Source organism: Muntiacus reevesi, chromosome 9 (assembly GCF_963930625.1).
Source record: "Muntiacus reevesi chromosome 9, mMunRee1.1, whole genome shotgun sequence".
Lineage (NCBI taxonomy): Eukaryota > Metazoa > Chordata > Mammalia > Artiodactyla > Cervidae > Muntiacus > Muntiacus reevesi.
Window position 1 is genome coordinate 38,814,862 of NC_089257.1, and position 12,940 is coordinate 38,827,801.

A 12,940-nucleotide genomic window follows, 5' to 3' on the forward strand; every position below is an offset into this window, starting at 1 on the left:
TACATACTTTAGATCAAATTTTTCTCTTACATTGGTTGATTTTATTTACATTAATATTAGCAAAATGAGAATGTTTGATCAGTTTTCACATTAAATTGAATTTTGAAAAAGAAAGAAGACAAATGAACATTGTATTGGAAGCTTAGCAAAAGTCTGCTTAAGTTGCTTAAGTGTCTGAACATCAGGGTTTTAGAGCCTCATTTTTCTCATACCAGACTAAATCAGTTGTAGGTGAAAAATCCCTGATCCTCAGTGTGCCATTGAAGGATAATGGACACATCAAGTGAACACTTGATGTGAGGTCAGAGCACTGACTTCAGTGTAGAAATCCTGCCCTAGAGTTTTCTCTTATATGAAGTTCTAACATACACTTTTTAATGTATGCTTTAGCAACTGTGTGTGAATTTTACTTTCAGTATATGTGAATTAAAAGTCCTTTATTTGAAAATAATTAGGAAAAGAAGGAACTGGCAGTTTATAACACAAAGAAATGTAAAACTAGCGGTTAGAGATTTTTGCACTGACAACTTGAGGAAAGATTAAAATTTTTTAAGAATAAAGAAACCTGTGTTATAGAATGGGTTCTGAAGATGTCCGTAAGGAAGGGTAAGACTCCCATTCGGTCAGCTCACTGATAGAAAATGTAGGAGTTTGAACTTCTAGTCATGGAACAAGAAAGTCTGTACAATTAAACACTTGTGCAGACTAGGAGGGAGTCAGGGATGTCTTTCTAATACTTTTTATTTTATCTGCAGGAAATTAAACAATCTCATAGGCAAATGTGAAAATTTAGGGGCTCCTGGAAAATTTATTTTGTACCAAGGGATGGTAAATAAATACTCATAACATGCTTAATGTTACTGGAAAACATATTTAATATTTCCCTTAGTTTATTATCTTAATTATTTTATTTTTGTAAGCATACAGATATTTCCTATACTTTCTTAAGAGTGGGTGAACCTGTCTTCCCAGTAAGATCTGAAGTTTTTAGATTAGATTCTCTCCATTAGGGATATCCTGTCATGATGGTTTTTAAGAACTTGTTTTTTTAAACTCTCAGGGATTTGAGAACAGAGAATTGACAGATTTTGTAGAGCATATATAAATACCTACTTGAGCCAAGGTCAACGGGTGAAAATTAGGACAGTTATAGGGCTTTTCTTAAGAGGTATGGGTTTGACACAGGGACTTCCCTGCAGCTCAAACGGTAAAGAATCTGCCTGTGATGCAGGAGACCAGGGTTCGATTCCTGGGTTGGGAAGTTCCTCTAGAGAAGGGAATGGCAATCCACTCTAGTATTCTTGCCTGGAGAATTCCATGGACAGAGAAGCCTGGCAGGCTACAGTCTGCGGGGTTGCAGAGTTGGACACGACTGAGCGACTAACACACACACAAATGAATTTGGCGCAGATGCTGATCACAAGAAACTACCTCCTAATATGGTTCAGATTCAAAGAGGATACAGCAGATCAGACATTTTGTTCCATATGTAACTTTTCTGAAAATTAATTCAACAATAGGGAAAGAAATATCTTTATTCACTCGCTAAGTTTTTTTTTTTTTGAATGATTACTCTATATTGGGTACCATGGATCCAGAAATGAGTAAGGTAAGCTTTGCTCTCAAAAAGTTTAGAGCCTAGAATTAAAAACAAATGTATATTAAAGTAAACTTATGGTTTGTTTATTCACAGTAAACTCAAAGAAAGTAAATGCCTAATGTCACCTAGTATTTATTTTAGTAGTTATGTGAAAACACTGCTATGTAAGTCTAGAAGATAGATTAATTTTGCCTAATGAGAAAGGAAACCTTTATAGAAGAAGTGGTATTTGGACACAGTTCTGAAGAGTGGTTTTTCTAAGTAGAGATGAGAAGAAAGACCAGGAAGGGGAAGTGAAAACTGGGCTATATATAGTTTTGACAGATGATTTGATAGGTAGTGAGATGTGTACATTAGGAGAGAGCATAGAAGGAAGTATACAGTTTGATGGATGAGTTCCACTTTAAATATATAGGTTCTGAAAAACCTGTGGGACCATGGAGTTAATATATTTGGTAGAGGGTTATGTATCTGACTCTCACAGGAGAATTTGGGCTTGAAGATCTTGGTTTGGGGGTTAGTTGCATATCAGATGATAGTTAAAAGGATGGCATCATATATAAAATGAGATGAGAAGTTGAGTTTGGAAACCTAAGGAACATTAACATTTGGAAGGTGGGTAAGGAAGGGAAGTATGCAGTATAGTTCATTGTTTGTATCAATATATATTTTATTTGTTCTAGATGATAATGTTTGAAGTTGGAAACTTTATTATTTTACTTGTTACTAGTACTTTCTTTGTTGCCACACAAGGATTGTATGAGGATTAGCAAATGAAGCAGAAACTGTAAACCTAAATCCTTGTATTAGAAAATCTAGATGCAACTCAGACTGTTTAGATAATGACTACAAAAAAAAAGTAGAAATGAGTATACCCCAAACACAGTCTTTCTTAACCCTGAACAGGCACTCCAGTTTTAAAGTCTGTAGCCTTTGCTTTTCTAGATCAAATCGAATAGGAATCTGATTACTAAAACCCCCATCAAGTATGAATATAATAACAAAGTAGAAAAATAACAGGAGTATCTTAGATCCAACTATTTTTTTTTAAACAGCAGAGCAGTTGGAATGCTTATTTGTGCATCTAACAAGAGAATGTTTTTCTCTTTTAGAAAGTTGAGAGACAGCTTTTGCTATCCTCTTCACATTTGCTCAGCTGAGACTGTCTTGCTCTGTCTTCCAGTACCAAATGGCCTGCAACTTTACTTCATATTATGGCATAGCTTCCAGCACATGCATAGACTTTTCCCATGGCAATCACCATGACACTGTAGTCAAGACAAACATTGCAGCTTCAAAAATCACTGGTCGTTGGAATGTTGGTTGTTCCTTAACATTTGTCTGTTGACTTTCTCCTTATTTTTATCTCTAGTTGTTTGGGTAAAGTTAGCATATTTTTATTACTGATTTTAATTGTGGTTCCCCTCACAAGCTGAGAGGGATCAAGAGAGATAAGGACCCCAGAAAAGAGAAGGTTAACCAGTAAAATCATACAGGGCAGAAAGTCAAAGGGCTTTATCACTATGTTCTGAATACTATGTTAAGAGTGGAGGGAGCACCCCAACAAGAACTTTTAATGGGAAACATGATGGAATTAAGGCCTTTGTAGAGCCTGTCAGTATCATACTGTAGGTTGCATTCCTGGCATTGTTACAGCCTATTGCACGTGGCCAGGAAAGCCTGCTAATCTTTGCCTCCATAGGTTGGTTGTCCATGGGCCTTTTTGAGCTTCCTTGCAGGTACTAAATAAAGTATGTGCAATTGTATGATACAGGGAATAATCTGTAGTTTGATGGCTTCTGTTTATTAGGCAATACCAACATACTGAATTTGTCAAATTGTATTTTTGTCATTCAGGATATCTTTATTTTATTAATCCCACTATTTTCTTTTTCACCATAATATTAAATTCTTCCTGTAGTAAAATAAAGGAAAATAATCATTGCTTTCAGTTTTCTATTTATCTAGTTCTCTTTTAGAATAGTGTTATGGGAAAAGGTCACTTGTTTAAAAATTTATTAATTATAATATTTAATCATTTTATTATGATGTAATTTGATAATGTTATTAAATATACTTTTCTATTTTCATTATAGATCTAAACTTAGTCTTTTTCAATCAAGAATCAGTTTACAAAAGGCAAGCGTAAAGGTAAGTTTTTGAAAACTTTATTTCACAATTAAGAAACCTTAGCTTAAAAAAAAAAGAACTGGGCCTTTTGAAGGCACAGTTCAATTATTTCCATCTAGTTTCCATGTAGAGAAGCATTTTAATGTCATTAGGGAAGAACTTTTTTTTCCCAGTTCATGGAATTTTTCAGTGAGGTGTCAGCCCTTTGGATATTCCCTGCTTCTCAAGATTGCTTTAGAGGTAAATTTCTGTACTTAACCTGCTTAGGACTGTTGCCTTCAGCACTTAGTCCAAGAGACTTTAACTGGTCTATGGGCTTTAGAAAGCTTTACAAAATCCATTTCACTTGAATTTATACCTCTGAGCACAATATTCTAGACCAGATGCAAGTGAATTTTTCCTGTGGATCCGCAAGCTGTAGAATACCTGATAAATAAGCTTAGTGACCTGCCTTTGTCTGCTAAGCTCCTCTCTAGCATTTATTTCTTTTGGCGCATTAGAGGGTGTTGATTTATTAAAAATTATTTTCTAACTCCAGCAGATTTACTGATGTCTTTGAAGATAAGAGACTTACTTAATTTGAGAACCATTATTGTCCCATCAGAATAAAATGAGCATAAAATTTTGAAGTTCTCTCAAAAGCTTTGAAAATACGCAAAGTATAAATAATATTTGAAAACCCTCTCACTATGTGAGGCCCCGTGTGCTGCAGTTCACGGGGTCACAAAGAGTCGGACACGACTGAGCGACTGAACTGAACTGAATTTACTGTGCGATACAGTTCTAGTCACTGTTTATTGAATTCTTCAATAGAGTTGAAGAATTTTTATATGCATATAAACATTTCTTCACCTGGTCATCTTTACTCTTGTTGGGGAACCAATTAAGAGTGGTAGTACCCTTGTATGTTTTTCAGTACTGTATCAGTTTGCACTAACTATTTTTTCCTCTTACTATGTTTTAGTTAAAAGCCCGGAGATCTGAGTGTAATTCCAAAGCTACCCACGCAAGGAATGATTATCTTCTTACATTAGCAGCAGCAAATGCGCACCAGGATCGCTACTATCAAACAGATTTAGTTAATATTATGAAGGTAATACAGCCTTAATATCTGCAATAATTTTGTATGAGTTGACTGTTGGGTGTATGGGATTGAGTCTATAGAATAGCAGGCAGTACCTTGCATTTTGTTGAAATATGGAATATACTTTGTATTGTTTACATAACCTCTGTTTCATATAATTCTGAATTAATTTTAGTATAAGAAAATGTTTAAAGCCAAATCATAGTAAAAGGTTGTATTATTCCCTAGCAGCAGCATTTATTTACTGTATAGTGGTTATTAATATATGATTATTTTTTAAAAGCTTAGATTTTAAAAATTTAATAATTTTATGCTTAATTGATAGATAAGCTTGTGCATTAATGTTTTATGATTTTGAGGTAAAACAAGAGAAAATATAACTAGTAGTTATATGAGAATGTTAGAATGGGTTACAAATACTTGTATGCCAAAATTTGATCTTGGTCTTCCTCTGTTTGTACATCTATATGTATCTTTAACTTTAACTCAAGGAAAAGACAAAGGGTGGAGAAGAAACTTTTTTAACCTGCTGCCAGGTTTGCACTCATGGCTGGTAGGCAAATTCTGCTTGAATTGTATCTCTTTATCTCCTATCCTCTCAAGGACCCAAACTTTTGATTATTCTGTCTTTATTTTCAACTCATCCCTCTCAAATACATTGTTCTTAATGACTGTCCAGACACATTGCTTTGATTGAATTACTTGCTCTACAAATCAGAGATGTTGAGAAGGGAGTGCAGCAAGTTATTGTTTTTTTCTTTTTTTTGATACGGTGGCGTTGAGAAAGAGATAAACTCTGTTCAGAAACTACAAGTTCTTTCCTTGAAAGTCGAGACAGGACATATCCTGGAACCTTTAAGGAAAAATGGAGGGATGGAGAGAGTAATACTGAACTAAGAAATATCCTATTGCAGGTTTTTTATTTCCTTTTGATTTATTGTGTGAAACCCCTTTTCCTGATTTCTATGCTATTCTGACTTCTGTTGATTAGAATATAAGAGATGAGAGAGATCTGAATTGTTTTGACATCCATCCCAGACAAGAACTCTTCATACATTTTCCCATAAAATAGTTGACCTCGAGGTTTAGACATTTTATTATGTGTTGCATAGTGCTTCAGACTTACAAGGACCAACTGGAGGCTTGGCAAATATATACTTTCCCCTTTGAATATTTTTAAATCAACATTGTATTAATTTAAACAGTAGCAAAAATAAAATATTCGTGTTTTTTTTTTTAATTGAATCCACAGACAAAAAAGACTTCTTACCTAAAACCCTATGACCTTTTATATACCAGGAAAGGTACAGTGTTATTTGGGGGATCTGCTCCCTGCCAGAAACAAAGAGGAGGTTAATGGGCCTAGCTGGGCCTCAGATTATGTATCTTTGAACACACTTTGAAGTCCTTGTACACCTAGGTATTTGATTGGGTAGATGTATTTCAGATTACTCATTTCATGAAACGTTATAGGGTATTGAATGATAAAAAATAGAGGCAGGAATCCCTCCTGTCCTTTAGAAACAGGAAATTGTATTCTCAAATTTCACATTGTGTGTGCTAATTCATTTCCTTCCTTATGGGAATTCTGTAGTGTGCAATATTGAATAATATCTATTAATTATACTGTTAGCTACTTAGTAAATTTCTATCATTGAATTGATAGTGGCCCTTTAGTGGCTGTCTATTTTCTGGACTTTTGTTAATGTTACAATAGCTTAACTGGAATCTTTTAAACAACATTTTTATGATGGCATAGATGATCTTATGTGCAAAGCAGAAGTAGAGACACAGATGTAGAGAACAAATGTATGGATATCAAGGGGGTAGTGGGTGCATGAGAGGAATTGAGCCATTGGGATTGAGATATATACACTATTGATATTATATACAAAATAGACAACCAGTGAGAACCTGCTGTACAGCCCAGGGAACTCTATTATATGTTCTGTGGTGACCTAAACGGGAAGGAAATCCAAGAAAGAGGGGATATACGTATACATATAACTGATTCACTTTCCTCTAGAGTAGAAACTAACACAGAATTGTAAAGTAACTATACTCCAATAAAAACTAATTTAAAAAATTTTATATGAATAGCTTGAAAGCAGGAAATTTGAATCATTGATTTTATCATACAGTGATACACATTTAATAGTTACTTACAATATGGTGGCTACTGTGCTAAGCTTTGGAAGAAGCAAATATAAACAAGACACTCTTCTTATTCTTAAAGAGCTCAGACTAGTTGAAGAGAGATAATTTAAAAATGATGAATCAGAATAATGAATTCACATAAAAGGACCATGGATAGTAGTAATCACAACTCTTTTTTTTTTTTTTTTGATTACTTGATATTACCCTAGCATTATTCTAATCACTTCATCCATATTATTCTTTCTTATTTTCTTCTTTGACCTGGTTAGTGTATATAGTTCATTATTTAAATAACACACTAGCCTATAAATGAATGAAATCCCAACTCTGGATGAACCACTGTTTACCAGCATCTAAGTAATCAAGTCCTATTGAAGAAAGTCTTTCAATAAAGCAGATTCATGATCATAAATTAATGTGGCTGTGCTGTGCTTAGTTGCTCAGTCTGTGTCTGACTCTTTGTGACTCCATGGACTGTAGCCCACCAGGCTCCTCTGTCCATGGGGATTCTCCAGGCAAGAATACTAGGGTGGGTTGCCAGGTCCTCCTCCAGGGGATCTTCCCAACCCAGGGATGGAACCGCAGTCTCCTGCATTGCAGATGGATTCTTTACCATCTGAGCCACCAGGAAAGCCCAAATTAATGTGGAACCAGTTTCAAATGGATCCTCAACACTGTTCAGATATCCTCCTGTATTTCCCTGGTTGACTTTCTCTACTACTTTCAACAATTTTGTCAACTTTTTCCCTTGTCTTAAAATCTCAGACTTACCAGCTCTTTCACACTTGGCAGGTGGTCTTTCCTGCTAATTTTTAGAGAAAATAGAAACCATTAAAAGGGAATTCCATTACTGTCCTGTTACAGGCTTCATCTGTATTGAAGACTCTTCCAAGAAGTCTAATAAGAAGAGTTGTTCCTCCTTTCTAAAGATGATCATTTCACTTCAGCTTTGGATGCTGGTCTCATTCCCTCCCACCTTCTCAGGGATTTAAAATGATTGACTATTCTATTTTTTCTCTTATATCTCTGGGATGTTCTATTCTTAGATTAACAGTTGATAGCATCTTAGACGACAGCCCTCCTATGTCTGTCTTTTGTATTACACTCCTCTAGTCTGGTTTAGTTGCCCTCTGTGTGCCCTGGAATGGGATTATTTGGGACCTCTCTTTGCCTGTCATCTGTTTCCTGTCCTCAGCTGTCTGTATCACATCTTCTTTGTATACTTTCTTCCTTGGTGGGATACATCCTCTAGTACTTTCTTGAGAGAGTAGGCATGAGAGGTAAGTTTTTAAAGATACTAATGTTGTGAAGATGTTATTTTTCTGTGCTCATTCTTAGGTATAGAATTAAAGGTTAAAAACCTTTTTTATTCAAATGTTGACAATTGTTGTCTTGTTTCCTGTTGTCTTGTACAGTCCATGGGGTCACAAAGATATCTAGAACTCTGAACTATCTGATTCTTCATTCTTCATATCTGCTCTAGTGTTTTTTCTTTTCAGCTTATGAAATATTTCTAGAACGTCCTTTGATTCTTAATTAGTTCTTCCCTTTTGTTTTCTCTTTCTGGAACTCCTGTTATTATGATGTTAGTTCTCCAGGTCTAGTCCTGCAAATTTCTTTTTTCTTCTTTTATTGTCCTTTGTCATTATGCTCTACTATCTGAGATACCTCTTCAGCTTTATAGTTTTTTGTTAAGTTTTTAATTATTTTCAACATGGTTTTAATATCTTTTTGTTCTTGAATATCCTGAGTTTTGTTCCTTTAATATCCTGAATGTTCCTTTTTTTTTTTTTTTTTTAACAGGTTTCTGTGCTTTATCTTCTCTTTTTAATTCTGATGGTCTCAATGATAGAATTTATTTTGAAGTTTTCTTTTCCATGCGTGATCTCTCTTTTAGCCTTTGGGTAGGACTTATGAACTTTGAGCTTCCCTATATGGTGTTTTGGTGGACCATTTGTAGGGGAAACTGTAATATCAGTATCTTTATGTCTCTCCTCTTAGCTGGTCAAAACTACTACTTTGCTCCTTTCATCATTTCTTCAGATCTCTTTTCTTGTGTTGTTTGCTGAGGAAGGCTTCCATGATCTCCTTAACCCAGTTACACTCCCACCCAATCTGATGGTCTCATAAAATGATTTATCTCATCTTTGAAGCACTTTGAAACATGGTTGTAGTTTTACCTGTATTTGTGTGATTTATGTAATAACTGCCTTATCTTCCACTTAACTATACATTCCATGAGGACAGTAATTATTGTCTGTATCACTTGAGGCTCCATCCTTGCTATCTAGTACAGTGTATGATTCCTAATAAGTGCTAATGTTTCTAAATTAATACCTGTTGAAGAGTGAGTGAACAAATACTCTCATTTTTATCCTTGCAGAATGAATCATTCTCATTTTACAAATGAGGAAAGTATGACAAAGCCTGGATTCAACTCTGGCAGGTTTCTCTGCCTTCAGAGCTGGTGCCATTAGCTCTTTAAATTATACCCATTCATTAGACTTATTTCCTCTTTCCTTGTTAAATGTGGAATAATCCTGCCCTGTCTTACCTCTTTGGCTTCTGTCAGGAGCGAATAAGATAATAAAGAGTATTTTGTTAATTTTGAAAATTGGTATACATGTCATTATCATCCTATTAAATAACATAAATTCTGTTATTCTGTTTTAAATAAATCTTACTTTTTTAGGATGAGGATGGGGAGAGTGTAGAAGAGACCTTGAATGCTTGGGAGTGAGAATAGAGCAACTGTTTGGATGTCTTAACATGGCTACGTTCTTCTCTAGGTAGCTTAAAATACATTATTTCGTTTAGTTTTCATAATTTCATTATTTCATAATATCTTTTGAAGTAGATATTATTTTTTCCCTGTTTTACAAGTCAGATGATGGAGGCGCAGTGAGATTCAGCTGATCTGTATAATAGTTGGGACTTAAATCAAGGTCTCTGTAACTTCATACCCATATCTTTCTTAGATTTCATGCTGTGTTCTTTTCTACATACCATTCCAATATTCTTGATAGTAAAATTTAGTATAATAAGCAGTAGCATACCATGAATGTCATAAATTCTGAGAGAACTATAGAATAAAATTAACAATTGAAAATCGCAAATTCTGCTCTGTCCTAATTATTCTAAAGAGTAAGATCATGTCAGTTTCTAAATAAAAGTATTTAGACAGGTTCCCCAAGGAATACTTTGTATACTTTATGTTTAGAGTGGATATTAAATATATCACTTAGTGTCTAGGTATTGTTAGGCAGGGAATGCCAAAATAAAACAACAATAGCAACAATAAAAAAGAACTGTTACTTGGCCATGAAAACTGGATAACTGATTTCATCAAATCTATGGGAAAGCAGTTCAGCTGACTGCTAGGGCGTCTTGTAGTTTGTTCCTCAAATGCTCCTTTTTTGTAGAGTGTTCTTGTGCAATATATAAGCTGATATTTTTACTTTTAGAAGCTTGCGGAATATTTTCTTAGTGGTTTGGATGAGGAAGGATGAAGTATAATGCATCCTAGTAGAAAAGAGAACAAAATGTCAATCTAATGAAAGACTTTTTGAAAAGCTTAATACTAGGACCCTATTTCTAGACAGATATTTAGTGGATGTCAAACATATATGACTAGTTGATAATTAGGCAAAGTAATAAAAGGTGAACATCTTTATATGTGACCAAAATATAGAAAATATGATAATATGGTGTATCTTTTACAGACATTTGTCTTGGTTAAATGAAGAGAAAGTCATTATTGGTATCCAGGTCTCTTATTTTTAAGGCTTTTCTGACTAAACCTCTAATTATTCCAAAAGTCTTCTTCATTCCCATGTAGGATTTGTAACTCTCATCTTCTTGATTTTGAATCATAACTCTTCTGGTTTTCCTGCCATTGCTCTCGCTATTATTCCTCTGATTCACCTAGTAATGTTTATTCACTTAATAAATTAACATGGAAGACCTCAAAGAGATTGATTTCAACAGAAAAAAGACTGGCTCTCTGCTTCTTTTTATATACTTTTTCTTGGAGAGAGTAATTATTTGGCCTATTTTTTTTTTTTTTTTTTTTTTTAAGAATTGTATGATTCTCAAATCTATTTGTAACTTTGCCTTTCACAATTATCCATGTTTTTGCGTTTCCATCAGTGGCTGAAACTTTCTAAACTAGAGGCAACTCTTTGTTTCTCATTATTCCCTTGAAGAACCCCCTCCTAGATTTCAGGTGACAACTGCAACAACAGCTGTACTATCAAGTATGGTAGGCCCTAGGTACATGTGACTATTTAAAGTATTTAAACATAAGTAAAATTTTTAATTCTGTTCTTCAGTAACAAGAGCCACATTTCAGGTACACAGAAGTGACTTGGATAGTGTCTGTCGTATTGAACAGTGCAGATATAGAACATTATCATCATCACAAGAAGTTCTATTGGACAGCAGAGGTCTAAAGCTTATTTAGTTTTTGTTTTCCTCCCATCCTCCTCTATCTGACCATCGATAACCCTGGTCATCATTTTCCCCAATAACCATAGCCATAATTGTGTTCATATTATTTCAGGATTAATTGCTTCTTTATTTGCATTCTATATCTTGAAATCAAACAGAAAGAAGTCAGCAGCATTTTCTGTAAAGGGCCTAATAGTAAATATTTTAGGCTGCTCTGTTACAAGCACTCAACTCTGATGCTGTAGGATACTCATTGACAATAGTAAGCAAATGAATGGCTGTGTTCCAGTAAATCTTTATTATAAAAATAAGCATCAAGCTGGATTTGGCCCACAGGCCATAGTTGGTGACCCTTGGTGTAAGACTTTAAAAGCTATGTATGAAAATTTCTAAATGTACAAATACATTCAGAGAAAAATTAAATGACTACCCAGAAGCTTACCACTCAGCTTCAGAAATGAAATGGAAGCTCCCCATGTGACTGCATGTCATTTTCTTAACTGAAATTTTAGTTGTTTTTGTTTTAGTCTTATAAACAATGCTGCTATCAGCATTCTTGTATGTGTCTCTTGATGTATTTATGCAAGAATTTCTTAAGGAAATATACATAAGAGTGGTATGTATTAGTAGCTTTACCTAAAAAGTCAATATTATATTTCAGCACTTTTTCTTATATTTTTTAACATTGTTTGTTTGTCATCTTAAACTAAACAAATATCTAAGTGTATATTTGGTGATAGGCATGGTGATATGGAGATAAATTGGACATGATCCATATAAGTGGTGAGACAGAAACAAGAAGGTTATAATTCTCTGGAACAGCCCCTAAAGGGTACATGGAATATGAGGTTATAGATCCTTTCCGCTGCTATGTTGTTTATCTTATGACTGTCTCCCTGTGACACAAAAAGAGAAAATTAGGAGGCTTCTTGCCCATTTTTACCAAACTTCTAAAATAGTGATTTTAAAATATTTTTAACAGTTGAATAATTGTTACAAACTCCTACATAACAGTTGAATAACTGCTACAGACTCCTACGTGGAATCCTTATATAGAAAGCAGATAAAAGGGAAGCTGTTTGGTTAAAGCTGTGAGCCTTTTTCCCTTTTGTGTGGGCCCCTTTACCCATACGTGCATATGTCATCCTCTACTTCTTTCTCATGGTTCCTGAGGCATTATGCTGAATACTAGAGTTCCTTGAAATATGATTTGGAAACAACTGTTCCAAGACAGGGTTTTGTTTTGTTTTTTTAAAAATAGAATTCTAAGCTTTAGCTGGCTAATCCTCATGCTACATTTTTTTTCAAAGTAATCTCTTAAAAATGTGAATGAGATCATGATAATGCACTGCTCCTATTCTCCAGTGGCCAGGGCCAACAGGAAATTGAGTATTCTCACTTGAGAGTTTAATTGGATGTCTTGGGCTGGAGAGTCAACAATAATTGATGAACAAAATCAATCTTGAGAAAAAAGAACAAAGCTGGAGTGTCATGCCCCCTCACTTTGTAAAGCTTTGTTT

At 34.5% G+C, this 12,940-nt stretch overlaps 1 protein-coding gene across 2 annotated transcripts in view; it reads left to right on the forward strand.

Annotated features, from left to right (window-relative positions):
- Positions 1-12,940, forward strand: part of FCHSD2 (FCH and double SH3 domains 2) — a 245,329-nt gene that overhangs the window by 116,835 nt on the left and 115,554 nt on the right. For both annotated transcript variants that reach the window (XM_065944799.1, XM_065944798.1), the window contains exons 7-8: positions 3,697-3,751; positions 4,695-4,823. In XM_065944799.1, coding sequence (XP_065800871.1) covers positions 3,697-3,751; positions 4,695-4,823 — 184 coding nt within the window. The remainder of the gene's footprint in view (positions 1-3,696; positions 3,752-4,694; positions 4,824-12,940) is intronic.